The 20,512-nt window shown below is 41.8% G+C and overlaps 1 protein-coding gene across 1 annotated transcript in view; it reads left to right on the top strand.

Moving 5' to 3' along the window:
• Nucleotides 1-18,397, top strand: part of LOC115458847 (protein mono-ADP-ribosyltransferase PARP10-like) — a gene marked incomplete at its 5' end in the record, with an annotated part of 48,078 nt that extends 29,681 nt beyond the window's left edge. The window contains 3 exon segments of the mRNA XM_030188673.1: nt 3,570-3,703; nt 17,211-17,385; nt 17,789-18,397. Of these exon segments, the coding sequence (XP_030044533.1) occupies nt 3,570-3,703; nt 17,211-17,385; nt 17,789-18,078 (599 nt within the window).
• Between the last annotated feature and the right edge of the window lie 2,115 nt (nt 18,398-20,512).

Raw genomic sequence — 20,512 nt, 5'->3', positions numbered from 1 at the left:
GGGTACAAATGATATTGTAGTGATAGGGTGGATCGAATTGGTGAAGGGGTAGCATTGTATGTTAACGAAGGCCTTGAATCAAATGCACTAAAATTCTGCAGGACGCAAAATGCATTTTTAGAATCCCTATGGATTGAAATTCCATGTGTAAAGGGGAAAAGGACACTAATAGAAGTGTACTACCGTCCACCTGGCCACGATGAGCAGACAGATGTAGAAATATTATCAGAAATTAGGGTGATTTCAATATTATTGACTGGGTAAGTGTAACATTGCTAGGGAGATAACATTCTTTGATGAAATCAAGGACTGCTTTATGGAGCTGCTGGTACAGGAGCCAACGAGGAGGAAAAATACCAGACTTGACCTGATGCAGGAGATAAAGGTCCTAGGGCTGCTTAATAACAGTGATAATATGATCAGATTTGATATCTGCTCTGGAGTAAGTATACACATGAAATCCAATACATTGGCATTTAACTTTCAAAAGGAGACTATGATAAAATGAGAAGAATGGTGGAAAAAAAAACTAGAGGAGCGGCCGCTTGATAACAGTGATAATATGATCAGATTTGATATCGGCTCTGAAGTAAGTACACATAGGAAATCCAATACATTAGTGTTTTACTTTAAAAAAAGACTGATAAAATGAGAAGAACAGTGGAAAAAAAACATTTAGAGGAGCAACTGCGGAGGTCAAAAATTTACATCAGGTATGGATGCTGTTCAAAAATACCAATCTGGAAGCCCAGGCCAGTTATATTCCATGTATTAAAGGAGGAAAGAAGGCCAAACAACAGCTGACATAGTTAAAAAGTGAGGTGAAGGAAGCTAATGGAGCTAAAAGAAAATCCTTCAGAAAACAGAAAAAGGATCCAACTGAAAATAATAAGAAACATCATAAGGAATGGCAAGTCAAATGCAAAGCGCTGATAAGGAAGGCAAAAAAAGATTGCATTGGAGGCAAAAACAGATAGGAAAACCTTTTTTAGATATATTAGAAGCAAGAACCTGGCAAAAGAATCAGTTGGCCCGCTAGATGACTGAGGTCTAAAAGGGGGCACTCAGGGAAGACAACCATAGCAGAGAGATTAAATGAATTCTTTGCTTCGGTTTTCACCGAGGAAGATTTGGGAGAGATACCAGTTGCCTCATTGGATTATTTGTTACCTTTTATCTAGACGACATCATTAGACCCCTGATGTAAGCTTTTGTTGCCGAAAAAAGGACCGTGTCGTGTCTGCTTAATAAAGTGAAGCTGAGTTGCCCCCATTCTTGAAGGCCTCTTGTGCCTTTTTTGTATATTTGCTTTGGCTTTTGGATTCCCTCTCCTTTAAAATCTCTAAGGCGATGCAGACATTCCTTCAGAATCAGTTCCTCCACGGGAGAAATTGGACAGCATGAGAAAGCTACATTGGAAATGGGAATTGGAGGAGAGGGTAGGTACAAATGGATGGTTGATACTCTAAAAGGAGGGATATATGCACACATACAGTACTTTATTACAATACCTGAGCCATATATCCTTTTTGAGATGGGATGACCAGAACTGCATTCAGTACTCAGTGTACGTACCAGGGACTTATACAGGGCGTAATGGTAATTGTCAGTTTTGTTCTTCATATCTTTTCAGAGAACCCTTGATATTCTATTTGCTTTTTAGGCAGCTTTGACTTACTGGGCTGTAAACTGTTAACTCAGAATATAGCAAATTGTACTTGTACTTGGGATTATTAGTATTAGGTTAGCAATTTCATGTTTGAGCTGTTTCAGGACTCTATGGCATTCATAGAAACATAGAAAAATGACAAGACTGTGGTTTAATAGCAAAGTGGAAGAGGCAGTAAAAGTCAAAAGGGAATCTTTCGGAAAATGGGAAATAGACACTGTGAAGAAAACCAGGGTGAATGCAAGCACTAACAAGTTGGATGCAACAGCTAGTAATGCAGGCCAAGAGAGACCTTGAAAAGAAGATTGCTGTACAAGCAAGTGGGAAAAACCTTTGAAAGTGGATGGGCAGACTGGAAAGGTCATATGGTCTTCATCTGCCTTCATTTTTCTCTGTTTGTGTTTCTTGAATGCCCTCCGGTTCTGGTGATTTGTTGCTCTTGAGTTTGTTAGTTTGATCTCTATATCCTTTAGACACATACAATACAGTGATGTGCTTTAAAGACTCAGACAAAGAAATGTGTTTAGTTTTTGTGGTGTTACCTTATCTTTCCTGAGCACTCTTTTACTCTCTGGTCATCAAGCAGTCCAGCCAACTCTCTCAAGGGGTTTCCCCTCTTGCTTCTACAGCAAGTTTCTTTTCAAGGTCTCTCTTCGCCTGCATTACTAGTTGTTGCATCCAACTTGTTAGTGCCTGTATTCATCCTAGTTTCTTCATTAAGGTCTGTCTTCCATTTTCCAAAAGTCTCCCTTTTTGGCTTTCACTGCCTCTTCCACTTCACTATTAAACCACATTGGCCTTCTTTTGAATGTTTTTGCTCCATGGAATACATTTTATCTGCCTTCTGTGGAATCTGGTAAATAAATGGTTAATGTTAGTCTAGAATACTTAAGGAAAATATTCTACATTCGATGGTAGAAAATGCACAGACTGACTTGTTCTCTCAGCCTTTACCTATTAGCCTCTGGATTGTCCAGGTAACTACAGGCAATAGCTAAGAGATGAGCTGTCTGTAGGAATGTTTGCTTTTTTCCTCATTGGGCATATATTTGTGGTCTTGTCTGTTTTCTGTCTAACCCACCCCCACCCCCTCATGTTTGTATTTGTCACTCCTTGAATGGAATGGATTGATTACCACATCTATGGTAGAGTCTATAAAAATGTATCCATTTTGAATCTTAGGCAGGAGAACCTGCCAGGAGAGAAATGTCCCTGTTGGGTTTCCCCAACCCCCCCCCCCCCCCCCCCCTGTTAACAGGCTATTGTATGCAATTCTAAAATAAATGACTAATTCACATTAACCAGTTATAGATTTTGATTTGGTTATAGAAGGGGAATCGACACTTCCATCCATGCCTCATGCAAATAGTTGACCCTGGCAATAGTTCCTTTTAATTTGTTTTCTAAATCCTCATTTTGTCATAGTCTCCCTGTTCAAAATTAAGTGCTACAGCAGTAGTTCTTTGTTTAGGGTTTTTTTTTTCTTTTAGCATCATGTTCTGGTAATGACAAATTTGATCACATTGTCTCCTCCCTCTCCCCCCCCCCCCCCCCCCTCAACCATGACCTGTGTACCAGTAAGAACTAATATGTAAAGTACTTTTTCCCTCTGATCAGGTCCTGGACCAACTGCTTCATGCAGCAGTCATTTATGGTATCTAGAAACTAATTCCCTGGCATGTCCTGATGAGACATTTGCCAACCAATATTGGGGCAAATCAAATCTTCCATTACTATTGTGTTATCTACTTAGTAAGAGTTCCTAATTTCTATTAGCATTTCACTGTCTATTAGTTTTTTGTTTGTTACATAACATAGTAAATTTTCATCTATATATGGTTTGTTAAAGTTTTTTTTATGTCTTTTTTTTTTTTTTTTCCCTCCCCCCCCCTCCCCTCAGAGGAGGGTCTCTCTGAGACAGAGCATCAGATCGAGTTACAGCCTGTAGATGAATCCACAGAAGAGTTCCGCCAAGTGGTGCGACCGTTCTATGATACGATGGAGGACTTTCAGAACAAGATCAAAATTATAAAGGTATGAATAGCAGATCCTTCACACCATCCTCTACCTCTGCCTGCCCACTAATTCTCAGTGCTGTCCAGTATCCTCCACCTTCTCCTCCTCCCCCCTGAACTGTGTCCCAGCCCTTTCTACTTGTCATTCTCTTCCCATCTTAATCCCATCTGCTCCCTGAACTGACTCCTTTATCCAAACAAGCTTTCTCCCTCCCCTTTCCTTTACCTGATTTTCTTTCCTTTTTTGTCTTTGTAGAACAAGGCCAGTGCCGGGCACACTTCTACGGTCTGTGCCCTGATTGTGGCTGGACAGATTCAGTAGCTGGAGAACAAGGCCAGTGCCAGGCAGACTTCTATGGTCTGTGCCCTGATCATTGCTGGACAGATGGGCCAGTGCTGGGGCACCACTCAGGATTTTGTAGACCTTAATCCCCTTATCCGTCTCTTTTCCAAGCTGAAGAGCCCTAACCTCTTTAGCCTTTCCTCATACAAGAGGAGTTCCATCTCCTTTATCATTTTGGTCGCTCTTTTTCGAACCTTTTCTAATTCCGCTATATCTTTTTTTTTTTTTTTAATACGGTGACCAGAAATGAACGCAGTACTCAAGGTGCAGGCACACCATGGAGCAATACAAAGGCATTATAATATTTTTGGTCTTATTCACCATCCCTTTCCTAATAATTCCTAGCATCCTGTTTGCTCATTTGGCCACCACTGCACACTGAGCAGAAGATTATAGCGTACTATCTGCAACGACACCCAGATCTTTTTCTTGAGCTCTGATTCCCCCCCCAAGGTGGACCCTAGCATCAGGTAACTGTGATTCAGATTATTCTGTCCAGTGTGCATCACTTTGCATTTGTCCACATCTGCTGTTTGGATGCCCAGTCTTCCAATTACTTAAGGTCTTCCTGCAATATTTCACAGTCCACACGTGTAAGTATGTTAAATAGTACTGGTCCCAGTACAGATCCCTTCGGCACTCCACTATTCACTCTCCTCCATTGAGAGAAATGACCATTTAACCCTACCCTCAGTTTTCTGTCCAGTAGCCAATTCCTAATCCACACTAGAACCTTGGTAAATTTCACCAAGATCAGTATTGCTTATTTAATATGAAGTTAGTTTGAAGCTTTCACTGCGAGTACAAGCTTTCCAAGTGAATATTCTGTATCTCAAAAAGTTTTTTTCGGTCATTTTTGTTATAGAATTGAAAATTAGGTGGAGTTTTTTTTATGACTAATGATTGGGGAGAACCACCCACAGATATGAAGGTTTGCCTTACAAGTGGATGTGAATCTCATGGTTTCTGAAGTCGTTTTTTTTTTTTTTTTTTTCCTCCCCTTTTCTTTTTCTCCACAGTTTGGATAAATTGCTGATATTGCTTCACATGACCCTTCTGGAGATAACAGAATAAAATGGTGGAGATTTGTTTGTGGATTGTGATTATTTACTCCATGGAATATTTGAGTGTGGGGTAATTGAAATCACCCATTTATTATAGCGTTGCCCAATTTGCCAGCTTTCCTAATCTCCGTAAACATTTCTTCATCTGTTCGTTCTGTCCCAGCGGATGGTAGTACAGCCCTACAAGAATACTCCTTTCCTTCACACATGGAATTTCTATCCAAAATGATTCCACGCTGCTATCTGTGTCATGTGGAATGTTTATTTTATTCGACTCAATTCCCTCTTTAACATATAGTGCAACTCCCCCCCCCCCCCTCCAATTTGATCCTCTCTATCATTGCAATACAATTTGTACCCTGTTGACACAGTGTCCCATTGATTGTCCTCTTTTCACCATGTCTCTGAGATGCCTATTATATCTACCTCATCATTTAGTGCTATATATTCTAACTCTCTCATCTTATTTTTTAAGCTTCTAGCATTTGTATACAGGCACTTCAAATTGTGTTTTTTCCTTTGATGTACAAGCTGCTTAGAAGTTGAAGGGGATAATGTACGTCCTTATCCTGCTCTCTCATTAAGCGCACGTGGCTTACTTTAAGCATTGTTGAACCCTCTGTACTGGGATTCCCTAAATGTCCTGCTTCAATAGTATCCTTCAAGGATACTCCACACTGAACCATGCACTCCTGGGCGACTGTCTGCTCCCCAGGCCCCCATTCTAGTTTAAAAGCTGCTCTATCTCCTTTTTAAAAGTTAGTGCAAATTTTAAAATTTTCTAGTTAATTCATTAATCTGACGTTAGAAAATCAGTCTAGATGTTTTCTTCAAATATTGTTTTAATGTACAATCATCTCTGTTTTACTGTTTTGCAAGTGATCCTTGTAAAATGAAAAAATTATAAATAAATGATTTAAAAAATTTAAAAAAAAAAAAAAAAAAAAAGAAAATCAGTCTAGAATCCAACATGATCCCCAAAACTTTAGACTTTGTTTTTTTCTATTTTTAATTACTCACCCATGGGTAATTTAGGTTCTTTAGATAGTACTTCTGAGAAGTTCTCAAAATAAACTAATTTTGTTTTTTGTTTAACTTAGGAAAGTTAGCAATGTCCATTTATCTACTAAATTAATGTGTTTGAATTTTCTCCAGAAATAAAAGGAAAATATCATCTGCGTAAGAGAAACAAAGATGCCCGACCTTGTCAGAAATGTCCCCAGTGAGTTCAAATAAACATTAATCAACAAAGGTGCAATTGGGGATCCCTGTGGAACAAGAGGAGGATACTACCCCATTCTTCCTCATGCAATATTAACTATTTTTCAGGAAACCCTCAAACCAGTTAAGAACATTTCCCATTAACCCCATCTCACTAAGTCTCACGCACCAACTAATGGACTGTCTCCAACTTCACTCCATTTTACATAGCTCACAATCCGGTTTTAGACCTCACAGTACTGAAACTTAGTTTTGGTACTAAAATATTAATACTCCAATTTTCATATGTCCAGTGCCTTTGACACGGTTGATCATAATATCCTTCTAAACATCCTTGACCATAATGGAATCTGTGGAGCTGTGTTAAAATGGTTCTCAGGCTTAGATCATATCAAGTGAAACAATCTGGTACAATTTAATCTGCATGGTCCCCTGTTTGTGGAGTGCCCCAGGGCTCTCCATTGTCCCCCATCCTATTTAACATCATGTTGATTCCATTAGGCAATTTACTGGAGAAAAATGGTCACCCAACATTCATTTATGCAGTTGTTGCCATCCATATTCCTTTCACTAAAGAATTTAAATGAAATTACTCATATCATCAGATTAGGTATCTCTCTAATGGAATCTTGGGCATCCAATTTCAAATTAAAATTCAACACCAATAAAACTAAATTCTTAATAGTTACTAATCCTCATGATACTATAAATCTTAAATCATTTACCATCACATATCCCTGTGACTCAACTATGAAAATTGTAGGAGTCACAATTGACTAATTCCTCACTCTAGATAACCAAAGTGGTCTTGTGACTTCAATTAATTATGGAAATTGAAGAGACTAAGACCATTCTTCACAAATCAGTCTTTCGTACCCTAGTTCGATCCCTAGTCCTAATATAATTTGATTACTGCAACTCTATTTATGCAGGACTTAAAGGGAATTTCCAAAGAACTAAAAACCGCTTAAAACACTGCTGCATGTCTCATATTCAGACTACCATGCTTCACCAAGGCACCACCCCTTCTGTACGATTTGCATTGGCTGTCAGTAAAAGATAGATTATCATTCAAGCTATAATTTTGTATGGTTCAGCCCCCAGTATACATGAACAACCTCACTGAATTACCCTCACATAATGCCTCTAAATCATCTAGAGCAGGGGTAGGCAACTCCGGTCCTCGAGAGCCGCGAGCAGGTCAGGTTTTCAGGATATCAGGGGAAGAGGGGTTGGTGGTTGGGAGGTGTGGATAGTGGAGGGCAGACTTATACGGTCTGTGCCAGAGGCGGTGATGGGAGACGGGACTGGTGGTTGGGAGGCGGGGAATACTGCTGGGCAGACTTATACGGTCTGTGCCCTGAAAAAGACAGGTACAAATCAAGGTAAGGTATACACATATGAGTTTATCTTGGGCAGACTGGATGGACCGTGTAGGTCTTCTTCTGTCGTCATCTACTATGTTACTATATCCACAATGAATATGCATGAGATAGATTTGCATACCATGGAGGCAGTGCTTGCAAATCTATCTCCTGCATATTCGTTGTGGATATCCTGAAAACCTGACCTGCCTGCTGCTCTCGAGGACCGGAGTTGCCTACCCCTTATCTAGAGAATATGTTATTCTACATTTCCTGAATTGTAAGAAAGTAACCTATAAAACAATCTATACTGCTATCTTTTCATATCAAGGCACTGCAATTTGGAACTCCTTACCTAAAACCATCAAATGCACCGATGATTGATTATTTGTTATTACTATTACTACTACTATTTAGCATTTTTATAGCACTACAAGGCGTACGCAGCGCTGCACAAACATAGAAGAAAGACAGTCCCTGCTCAAAGAGCTTACAATCTAATAGACAAAAATAAAGTAAGCAAATCAAATCAATTAATGTGTACAGGAAGGAGGAGAGGAGGGTAGGTGGAGGCGAGTGGTTACGAGTCAAAAGCAATGTTAAAGAGGTGGGCTTTCAGTCTAGATTTAAAGGTGGCCAAGGATGGGGCAAGATGTAGGGGCTCAGGAAGTTTATTCCAGGCGTAGGGTGCAGCGAGACAGAAGGCGCGAAGTCTGGAGTTGGCAGTAGTGGAGAAGGGAACAGATAAGGATTTATCCATAGAGCGGAGTGCACGGGAAGGGGTGTAGGGAAAGACGAGTGTGGAGAGATACTGGGGAGCAGCAGAGTGAGTACATTTATAGGTTAGTAGAAGAAGTTTGAACAGGATGCGAAAACGGATAGGGAGCCAGTGAAGCGACTTGAGGAGAGGGGTAGTATGAGTAAAGTGACCCTGGCGGAAGACGAGACAGGCAGCAGAGTTTTGAACCGATTGGAGAGGGGAGAGGTGACTAAGTGGGAGACCAGCAAGAAGCAGATTGCAGTAGTCTAAACGAGAGGTGACAAGGGTGTGGATGAGGGTTTTGGTAGAGTGCTCGGAAAGAAAGGGGCGGATTTTACGGATGTTGTAAAGAAAGAAACGACAGGTCTTGGCGATCTGCTGGATATGAGCAGAGAAGGAGAGAGAAGAGTCAAAGATGACCCCAAGGTTTTGAGCTGAGGAGACAGGGAGAATGAGAGAGCCATCAACGGAAATAGAAAACGGGGGGAGTGGTGAGGTGGGTTTGGGGGGAAAAATGAGAAGCTCGGTTTTGGTCATGTTTAATTTCAGGTGGCATTGAGACATCCAGACAGCAATGTCAGACAGGCACGCTGAAACTTTGGTTTGGATGCAAGGTGAGATATCAGAGGTAGAAAGGTAGATTTGGGAGTCATCAGCATAGAGATGGTAGGAAAAGCCATGGGATGAGATTAATGAACCAAGGGAAGATGTGTAGATAGAAAAGAGGAGGGGACCAAGAACAGAACCCTGAGGCACGCCGACAGGCAGAGGGATAGAAGTAGAAGAGGATCCACCAGAGTGAACACTGAAGGTGCGGAGGGAGAGGTAGGAAGAGAACCAGGAAAGGACAGAGCCCTGGAATCCAAGTTATTCTGAAGTCTACTGAAAACTCACTTCAGTCTAGCCTTTAAGGAAATAAGCACTCTTCTCAAACTCATGGCATTAATTTTTACCTCGTCCCACATCCCACTACTCCTGTCTATCCCAGCTAATTCTAGCCCTTACCTTTTTTCCTCCGTATTTCAACTAGCTTAAATTACGTGGAGGGGCATAATCGAAAGACGTCCCGGCGAAGGGGCGGGGAAACCCGTATTATCGAAACAAAAGATGGGGCATCCATCTTTTGTTTCGATAATACGGTCGGGGACGCCGAAATCTTGACATTTAGGTCGTCCCTAGAGATGGTCGTCCTTAGACTTGGTCGTTTCTGATTTTTGGCAATAATAGAAACTAAGAACGCCCATCTCGGAAACGACCAAATGCAAGCCCTTTGGTCGTGGGAGGAGCCAGCATTCGTAGTGCACTGGTCCCCCTGACATGCCAGGACACCAACCGGGCACCCTAGGGGGCACTGCAGTGGACTTCAGAAGTTGCTCCCAGGTACATAGCTCCCTTACCTTGTGTGCTGAGCCCCCAAAACCCACTACCATAGCCCTTACAGGTGAAGGGGGCACCTACATGTGGGTACAGTGGGTTTTTGGTGGGTTTTGGAGGACTCACATTTACCACCACAAGTGTAACAGGTGGAGGGGGGGGAGTAGGCCTGGGTCCGTCTGCCTGAAGTGCACTGCACCCACTAAAACCGCTCCAGGGACCTGCATACTGCTATGATGGACCCAAGTATGACATTTGAGACTGGCACAAAATATTTTTAAACTATTTTTTTGAGGGTGGGAGGGGGTTAGTGACCACTAGGGGGGAATAAGGGGAGGTCATCCCCGATTCACTCCGGTGGTCATTTGGTCAGTTTGGGCACCTTTTCGTGGCTTGGTTGTAACAAAAAAAGGACCAAGTAAAGTCGTCCAAGTGCTCGTCAAGGATGCCCTTTTTTTTCGATTATGGGTCGAGGACGCCCATGTGTTAGAGACGCCCAAGTCCCGCCTTTGCTACACCTCCGTCACGCCCCTGGGAACTTTGGTCGTCCTCGTGATGGAAAGCAGTCAGGGACGCCCAAAATCGGCTTTTGATTATGCCGATTTGGGAGACCCTGGGAGAAGGACGGCCATCTTCCGATATTACTTCTGTTAATATAGTTTGAAGATGTTCATGCTTTTCTAATTGTTATGTAAGCCACATTGAACCTGAGTTCTACTCGGGCTAATGCGGGATATAAATGTCATAAATAAATAAAAAGATGATCAACTGCGTCAAAAGCTGCCGAGATATCAAACTATAGAAGGATAATTTGTTTCCCTTTACTAAAGTGTTTCCTTATTTCAGTTATCAGAACAAGTAAAAAAAAGTCTGTGCTGTGCATTGCCTAAAACTATGTTGCGATGAGTGCAGATGTGTAGAAGAAAAAAGGTATTTGGAAAATTGTATATTGACTACAAACTCCATTAATTACAGATTCCATTAATTTGGCAATTCATGGAATACTTGAAACCAGTCTGTAATTTTCTACAGTAGTAAGATCTCCAATGTTCTTTGGAATTGGAGTTAACACATTATTAGCAATGTTTGCAGGATAATGTCCTTTTGACAATGTTACATTGATAAATCCTAGTAAGCCAATTCAAAATGTTCAAAGGAACGTGTTTTAGTAAATAGGAGGGGCATGTAGCCATGATTAGGGCGCATACCTTAGAAGTTCGCCCAGCACTGGTTTTACTCTCCAATTACTGGTGTTGCCCCCAATCTCCGCTTAGATTCCGTAGATCCATTCCTTCTAAACAGGATTCCTTTGTGTTTATCCTACACATCTTTGAATTCCATTACCGTTTTCATCTCCACCACCTCCTCTAGGATAAACAGCACAACATCTGTTTTACTGTTCTGGGATCTTGCCAAGTACTTGTGACTTGGATTGGCCACTGTTGGAAACGATACTGAGCTTGATGGACCTTCGGTCTGTCCCAATATGGCAATGCTTACATCCCTTTTCACTCTTCTGAACCACATCAACATGTCCTTCATTCAGTGCAACACGTGTTGGGCTTTAGTTCTAAGGCAAATAATCTGGAACCTTAGAGCTTGCCCCATCTGTCTTCAGATATCTACTTTGAAAGATGAAATCAACAACCTCAAGAAGGAAATCAATTAAGGAAGCGTCCAGAATTTCTCGATTCCCAGCCAGTTGACCACCAGCACTGCCACAGAGATTAAAGCAATAGAGGAATAGATGGGTCATGCTACGCTGTGGTAGATTATGACCTGTGACACAGAGGTCACCCTCCCAACCATTGGAGCGTTATAATGCTGAAAAAAGAAGTACTGATGTGAAACCAGAGGCAAAGAATGGAATATAATCTAAGAGACATCCCCAAAATAATGAAAGATCTGTGCAAAGCAGAAAATTCTTATAGCTAGGGGACTCCATTATCGGAGGCATTAAATTAGGAACACAGTTCAAAGGACCCAACCTAATGAAGTGCCTTCCAGGATCCTTCTCTACCAGAAGTAAAAACCAAATAGTGAACGATCCGAGAAGAGAGTAAGGATTCTAACACTGATGATGTAAGCCTCCTGGGTACAATAGCAAGTTTGGAGCACAGAGAGCATCCAGAAGCTTGGGGAGGGACTGAAGTCTTTGGTTTGGACTGCGGCTTTTTCTGAAGTTATTCCTACATGTGGAAAGGGTGAAGAAAGACTACGTAAAACGGAGAAATTCAATAAGTGGCTCAAAGTTTGGCGTAAAGAAGAAGGTTTCAGATACATAGGAGGATGGGGGGTAGTACATGGCAAAATCATGAGCTGCACTGTAATGATGGGCTACATTTTTTTCTGTGACAGGAAAAAGGATCCTTGGGAAGAAATTTAAGTAGAACGGTTCAAGATCTGGAAGCACTGATATTTAAGGAAAACTTGGATATTGTTGCTATTACAGAGACATGGTTCAATGATTCCCATGAATAGGATGCGACCATACCGGGCTATAATCTTTTTAGAAAGGGCAGGGAGGGCCGAAGATGTGGAAGAGTGGCATTGTATGTGAAAAACAATATTGGAGCTGCTGAAAAAACAGAAGCGAGCAGTGGCAGTCCATTTATTTGGCTGGCGGGGCTCGGTATCCCTGCAAGCAAAAGTAAAGGAGTTCAGAGATGCCAAGGGAGGTCTTTCTCAAAGCTGGAGATTTACCACCACTGTGCTGCAGAACCTGGGATACCTGGGGAAAAGAAGAAGCTATATGGATCATCGGATCATCCTGGAGAGAAGATGGAACCTGTATCCACACTGTCCGGACACCGGAGACATAATTAAACTTTGACAAGCGAAACTTTAGCAGCACGAGTGACATGCAATTATATGGATATGAAGGACTATAAAGTTGCTCGTAGCTTCAAGTAATATCAAGATAAGTTATTTATTTGCATTCTAATCAAGTCTATTGCAACAGCATTACTGCTCTTTTGAATTTTAGAACTTTAATGGTAGTGCACTAAAAAAAACAACAAAATATGATGTAAACACAATGTTGCACATGGACATTTATATTTAAAACTTAGTATTAGTAAACTCACTACAAGCAAATATTGTGCACTGCTGGAGGTTGGGGGCAGTCAATGATTATACTGAGTCACAACTGCAGAGGCTTAATATAAGCATGTTACAGTGTGCCTGCGTGACAGTATGAGACGTCCCCTTATAAATAATAGATTGCTGTTGTAGTAACTTTGCTCTTCCCGTATAGAGTTGTGTATACTGGAATTAAGCAGTGGATTTTCCCAAGTCCATCCTAATATTGATTTATGGACTTTTTTCTTAAAGTATCCAAACCTGTTTTTAAACCCAGCTAATCTAGTTGCTTTTACCACATTCTGTGGCAACAAATTCCAGAGTATAATTACTTGTTGAGTGAAGAAATATTTTCTCTGATTTGTTTTAAATTTGCTATTTAGTAGCTTCATTGTGTGCCCCCCTAGTCCTAGTATTATTGGAAAGAGTAAACAAGCGATTTACCTCTACCTGTTCCACTCCGCTTAGTATTTTATAAACCTCTATCATATCTCTCCTCAGGCGTCTTGTCTCCATGCTGAAGAGCCGCAGCTGCTTTAGCCTTTCCTCATAGGGAAGTCTTCCCATCCCCTTTATAATTTTTGTTGCCCTTCTCTGTACCTTTTCTAATTCCACTATATCTCTTTTTGAGATGTGGTGACCAGAATTGTACACAGTATTTGAGGTGTGCAATTCGGGTCACCATGGAGCGATACAAAGGCATTATAACATTCTCATTTTTGTTCTCCATTCCTTTCCTAATTATTCCTAACATTCTATTTGCTTTCTTAGCTGCTGCTGCACATCGAGCAGAGGGTTTCAATGTATCATCAACAATGACACCTGGATCCTTTTCCTGGGTGGTGACTACTAATGTTGAACCTTGCATCACGTAACTACGGTTTGGGTTCTTCTTTCCCACATGCATCACTTTGCACTTGCTCACATTAAACGTCATCTGCCATTTGGATTCCCAGTCTCCCAATCTCGTAAGGTCCTCTTACAATTTTTCACAATCCTCTTGTGATTTAACAATTTTGAATAACTTTGTGTCATCAGTAAATGTAATTACATTGCTAGTTATTCCCACTCTAGATCTTTTATAAATTTTAAAAAGCAGTGGTCCCAGCACAGACCCCTGGGGAACCCAGCTATCTACTCCTCTCCATTGAGAATACTGACCATTTAACCTTACTCTCTCTTTACTATCTTTTTATTTATTTATTCATTAGGTTTTATTTACTACCTTTTTGAAGGAATTCACTTAAGGTGGTGTACAGGAAGAACAACTCAAGCATAAGCAATAGACAATTACAGCAATAAAAATATTCAAATAACAGTACAAAGTATGTACAGTATACTACTTATGATGCCAACACAATACATAATAAAACATTTTAATAGACAGTGTAGGGTATAAGCAAAGATGGAACATATAGATAGGTAAGAGGAATTAGAAAAGAAGGGGACTCATTTTAAAGAAAGTTCTGTATGTGTTCAGAGAGGTGATTAAATATTATCTCAGCTAGGGTAGGAGTGGATAAACATGTCCTGCTGCAGTATGTGCAGCCCGTGTCACTCTATGTGTGTGTGTGCATGAGACCAACAAGTAGTTAGTTCTTCTATTAAAGGCATCGTTTTAAATCCACAATAGGACATTACCTCCTATCCTATGTCTTTCTGATTTCCTCAGGCGTCTTTCATGAGGTATTTTGTCAAATGCCTTTTGAAAATTCAGGTACACTATATTCACCGACTCACCTTTTTTTCACATGTGGATTTAGCCAAGGGATATCATGCCTCGCCAATTTACTACATTTTTTTTAAGGGGTGAATAAATATGTGGATAAAAGTGAGCCAGATGATATTCAGTAGACATTTGACAAAGTACCTTGCAAAAGACTCCAGAGGAAATTAGAAAGTCATGGGATAGGAGCAGTGCTATGCTGGGGGGGGGGGGGGGGGGGGGGGGGGTGGACCAGGGCGACAATGCATTCCTCTCTCCCCTTCCCCCCTGTGCAGCCACACTAGCAACTTTTCTGGTAGGGATGCCGAGCCCCACCAGCCAAATAAATGGACTACCGACACTCCGTGCTGCTTGTGTCTGGCTCTGAGCAGCATTCCAAGAATTCTCATACAGACTTGCATGAGAAATCTTGGCATGCTTCTCAGAGCCAGAAACGAGCAGTGGCAGTCCATTTATTTGGCTGGCGGGGCTCGGTATCCCTGCAAGCAAAAGTAAAGGAGTTCAGAGATGCCAAGGGAGGTCCTTCTCAAAGCTGGAGATTTACCACCACTGTGCTGCAGATGGAAAGCCAACGAGTGAGGCTTTTCTCGTGGGCTTCAGGCAGCCATGTGGCAGACGCACATTCTAAAAACTGACATATTCTAATAAATAAATAGAAAACAAAACTCTTTTTTTCTATCTTTATGCAGTCATTTTATTTTGCTTATTATAGTGGTCCCAGTCTCTGGTTTCTGCTTTCCTTTTTCTCCTCTTAACTGTTTTGCCAGTCTCCTTGTCCATTTGTCACTTCCTTTCTGTTCATGTCCACCATCCATCTTCTCTCTGCTTCCCTATCTAACTGACCCAGCTTCATCCCTGTCTTCCCGCCATGTTGAGCATCTTCCATCTCTGTGTCCCTATTCTTGCCCTGTTCAACATCTCTGTTGTGACCCTATGCCCTCCGCCACATAGCAGCTTCTCTCTTTCTTCCCTCCACCTTCCCCCTCCCACCCAGGGGTCCAGGAAGTGTTCCTCTCTCTTCTCTCGCTCCTGCTCTGTCTCCCCTTTCCAGGGCCAGCATCTCTCCCTCTTCCTTTTTTCCCTGCAGGTCCTGGCACCTCTCTCCTTTCTTGTCCTTCCAAGTCCCGCCCCCCCCCCCCCCAGTGCAGCATCTCTTGCCCTCTCTGTTTCTCATTTGAATCTCTGTTCCCTACCTAACCTCCCTGTCCAGCACCTCTCTTCTTCTTGGCTTCCCCCACCTCTCAACCTCCCTGCCCTTCCTGATGCAGCAACTCTGTCCCTCCTTGCCTCCCCCCCCCCCTTACAGCATCTCTGTCTCTGTAATGACGTTTAATGTGAGCAAGTGCAAAGTGATGCATGTGGGAAAGAGGAACCCAAACTATAGCTACATAATGCAAGGTTCCACATTAGGAGTCACAGACCAGGCAGCAAAGAAAGCAAATAGAATGTTAGGTATTATTAGGAAAGGAATGGAAAACAAAAATGAGGATGTTACAATGCCTTTATATCACTCCATGGTGTGACCACACCTCGAATACTGTGTGCGATTCTGGTCACCGCATCTCAAAAACGATACAGCAGAATTAGAAAAGGTACAGAGAAGGGTGACAAAAATGATAAAGGGGATGGGACGACTTCCGTATCAGGAAAGGCTAAAGGGCCTAGGAGAAAAGACAGCTGCGGGCAGATATGACAGAGGTTTATAAAATGAGTGGCGTGGAATGGGTAGCCTTGAATCGCTTGTTTACTGTTTCCAAAAATACTAGGATTAGGGTGCATGCAATGAAATGTTTCTTCACTCAACATGCAATTAAACTCTGGAATTTGTTGTCGGAGAATGTGGTAAAAGCAGTTAGCTTAGCGGGGTTTTAAAAAGGCTTGGATAGCTCCCTAATAGAAAAGTCCATAAGCCATTATTAAAATGGACTTGGGGAAAATCCACTGCGTATTTCTAGGATAAGCAGCATAAAATGTATTGTACTGTTTTGGGATCTTACCAGGTACTTGTAACCTGGATTGTCCACTGTTGGAAACAGGATGATGGGCTTGATGGACCTTCGGTCTGTCCCCGTATGGCAATACTTATGTATTTAACCAAGCTGTGTTGCAAACCTAAATCTGTCTACTGAGGTTTTCTGTGACTATCAGCTCTGTATTCCATAATGGAACCGGCTAAGCTGTGCTGCAAAACTAAAGTTAAAATTCTATGCTGGGATTTCCTGTGACTATCAGTTCTGCTCTACACTGATGCTATGGTAAACTTTAGAATAGCCCCTTAACTACTAGCCTATGAAACTGTAATAGAGTCTTTAAATTCCTTAAACTACCTTTTGCTAAATAAGTAGGGTAACCTATAAAGACCCTGAGATAATCTATTTAACTCTAAATCTATCTTTCCTAAGTTTTAAAAGCTTACCAGCAAACAGCTTACCAGTGAAGATTTGTCCTGCTCTGGAAGTCCTCACTTCTCGACTTTCTGTGGAAATCCTCACTTCTGAAATGATGTTGATTTAAATGATTTGTATTTAATTTCCCACTTGATTATCCCTCCTCGTTTTAATGACTGTCAAGGTTTTGTCTTTCCTTGTTGCAGGTGGAACGACTGTCTAACCCCCTCCTCTACAAGCAGTACCGTCTGAAGAAGCAGTCTATGGTACAAGCAGGCTGTCAGCAGCCCGTGGAGCGCCGACTGTATCATGGCACCACAGAAGCCAGCAGCCGTGAAATCTGTCACTATGGCTTCAACCGAAGTTTCTGTGGCAAGAATGGTGAGCTAGGAAACCTGAACTATGTGTCTTTCTCCTCTGATCCCCTCTATGAGATGTGGAATAAACAAAGAGTGACCTTTATTTGCTAAAAGTGGAGAAGAGCAGCAGAAAGTTAAGTCTTGCCAACTATTTGCAATGTCATATTTACCTAATTCATATATAGCAATGAGGTTAATAAGGAAATGCTACATGTCCTGTTGGTAATAGACATTTATGTAGTTCCAGTTTGTTAATTAGAGCAGCAAGATGAAGTTAAGTAAATTTGGCTGCCAGTCTCATTATTGCTTAGATTCTCATGTTCCCATGGCCCTGCCCTACATGCCAGAGCATTGTATATACAGGTTGTCCTGGTACCAGCACATGATCTTGGCTAATGCTCTCTGTTTTAATGATTCTTCTCCAGCGACTCTGTATGGACAAGGCGCCTATTTTGCAGCTAAATCGGTGATGTCAGTGCAAGATTTTTATTCTCCACGAACCCCAGAAGGAAACAAGTATGTCTTTGTAGTGAAAGCCTTGACCGGAGATTTCACTGCTGGAAGCCCAGACATGAAAGCCCCGCCCCTGAAAGAGAACATGTATCCATTCCGCTATGACAGTGTTGTGGACAACACCATAAATCCAACTATTTTTGTTATATTTAATGATACACAGGCCTATCCAGAGTATCTTATCACCTGCCAGAGGATCTAATACTCAAGATGTATCCCAAGTATCTTATCACCTACCGGAAGAATAAATAACTAGATGTATCCTGAGTGCCTTATTGCCTGCCAGAGGATCTAATACCTAGACATATCCTGAGTATATTGCTCCCTGAACATATGGGCTGTGACAGAAACCTATAAATCATAAACCCATTTCTTATTACAATATGGACACATTATTTAAAGAGCCATTGAATGTGCAAAGAAATGTTCAAATAAAACATGTTGAAATAAATGTATCAAAAAATAGTGGTGGTATCCCAACAAATAAATGTGTGTGTTATGGTGAGCAAATGTATTATTTTGTTATTGGTAATGATTGTCTTTCTTGTACTTAGAAGCCAGATGTACGGAGTCACATCCTGTCCTCATCTGTAAGTTCTAGTCATCTGAAGGCTCATGTGTCGCTTCCTTAAAATAAGTCAGTTATGGGTTGCACTACTTTCCCTTAATGCAAGCAGAATTACTAAAATGCTGACTTGTGTTCAACCAATTTTTATTAATGGCCTTTTTGGGGCTCCCAGTAACAGACCTGTGAAGCCTCAGGCAATGAGCAGGAAATTTCCCCCAAATGTGGGAGGCTTAGCTACAGGAACTTCAAATCACATGGCAAACATTTTCTGTTGTGAGGTTAGAAGTTGTGCACATTTGCTATGCAGTGCTGATGCATAAACCAGCCTGGGATGTGTGGTCAGAATATTCCACTTAAAAATTGCACCCCCTTGGCAGTTCTGCAGTAACACTGTATACAAAGGGCAGTTTTCAAAGCATTTCTGCTCCTTAATATAAACACACAGTTCACTGCACAGCTCTATGTTGCTGCTGTAAATGTAGTTGTTTCTGAGGTGGCATCACTTGGCATAAATACATAAGCGTTGCCCTATTGGGTCAGAGCAGAGGTCCATGAAGCCCAATATCTTGTTTCTAACAGTTGCCAATCCAAGTCACAGGTCCCTAGCAGGATCCCAAAAGAGTAAAATAGATTTCAGGCTCCTTGTCCTAGGTATAAGCAGTGGATTTTCTCCAGTCCACATTAATAATGGTTTATAGACTTTGTTTTTAGGAGGGGGAAAAGGAGGAGTTGTGTGAAGAGCCCAGCTGTCTGTGTCTTACATGCCTGGTAACCCCCACACTCCCGAAATCATGGACTGTCTAGGAAGGAGAAGGACATATGTGACTAAATGTGCTCAGAAAGTATCTGCTGCACATTTTATGAGTCACCACTGATGTCTCTCTATTGGGATTTATTAACTGCCTTTATAAAGAGATTCACTGAAGGCGGTGTACAGCAGGTACTGTTTAACTAAGAACTTACAATTTTGTTAGCAGCATAATCGTAGTAAAAATGACCATATATAAACATAAATACAATAAATGAGGTAAACTTGAAAACTGCAAATTCAGTTCTAATAATGGGACTGTCATGAAACAGTATCAGAAATATGCACATTTAATAGCACTGAAATTCAAATAACATAGATATGATACAATGTCTGCATAACACTAATGGAACATCTAATAAGTACACATTAGAATGTTCAGATAACAGCTATAATAGAACTAGTAAAAAAAGGCCCGTTTCTGACACAAATGAAACGGGCGCTAGCAAGGTTTTCCTTGGAGTGTGTATGTTTGGGAGAGTGTATGTGAGAGTGACTGTTTGAGAGTCAGAGTGAAAGTGTGAGTGTGTGAGAGAGAGAGTGAGTCTGGGTGTGAGTGTGTGTGTGAGAATGAGAGTGTGTGCAAGTGTGTATGTGAGACACAGTGTGAGAGAGAGTGTGTGTGTGTGGGCAAGAGAGAGAGTGTGTGTGAGACACAGATTCTCTGTGAGAGTGAGTGTATGAGACCAAGCGAGTGTGTGAGTGACTGTGTGGCACATAGAGAGTGAATGTGATACTGTGTGAGACAGAGTGTGTGAGAGTGAGAGTCAGAAAGACATTGTATATGAGAGAGAGAGTGTGAGCCGTGCCCTCCCAATCCATGGCCATCTGTCCCCTGCCCCCTCCATTCATCCCTATCCAGCAATTCCCTTCTCCCTGAGTCCTGCCCTTCCAATCCATGCCCATCCATGCTCCTCTGTCACCTGGCCCCTCCATTTTTCCCTATCCAGCATTTCCCCTCTCTGCCTGAGGCCTGCTCTGCAATCCATATCCATCCATGCCCATCTGTCCCCTCCATTCATCCCTATCCAGCACTTCCCCTCCCTGAGTCCTGCCCTTCCAATCCATGCCCATCCATGCTCATCTGTCACCTGGCCCCTCCATTTTTCCCTATCCAGCAATTGCCCTCTCTCCCTGAGGCCTGCCCTGCAATCCATATCCATCCATGCCCATCTGTCCCCTCTATTCATCCCTATCCAGCAATTTCCCTCTCCCTGAGTCCTGCCCTCCCAATCCATGCCCATCCATGCTCCTCTGTCC

The sequence above is a fragment of the Microcaecilia unicolor genome, unplaced genomic scaffold (genome assembly GCF_901765095.1).
Source record: "Microcaecilia unicolor unplaced genomic scaffold, aMicUni1.1, whole genome shotgun sequence".
In the NCBI taxonomy this organism is placed as follows: domain Eukaryota; kingdom Metazoa; phylum Chordata; class Amphibia; order Gymnophiona; family Siphonopidae; genus Microcaecilia; species Microcaecilia unicolor.
Note: the sequence above shows the minus strand (reverse complement) of the source record. Positions and strands in the feature narration are given on the sequence as shown.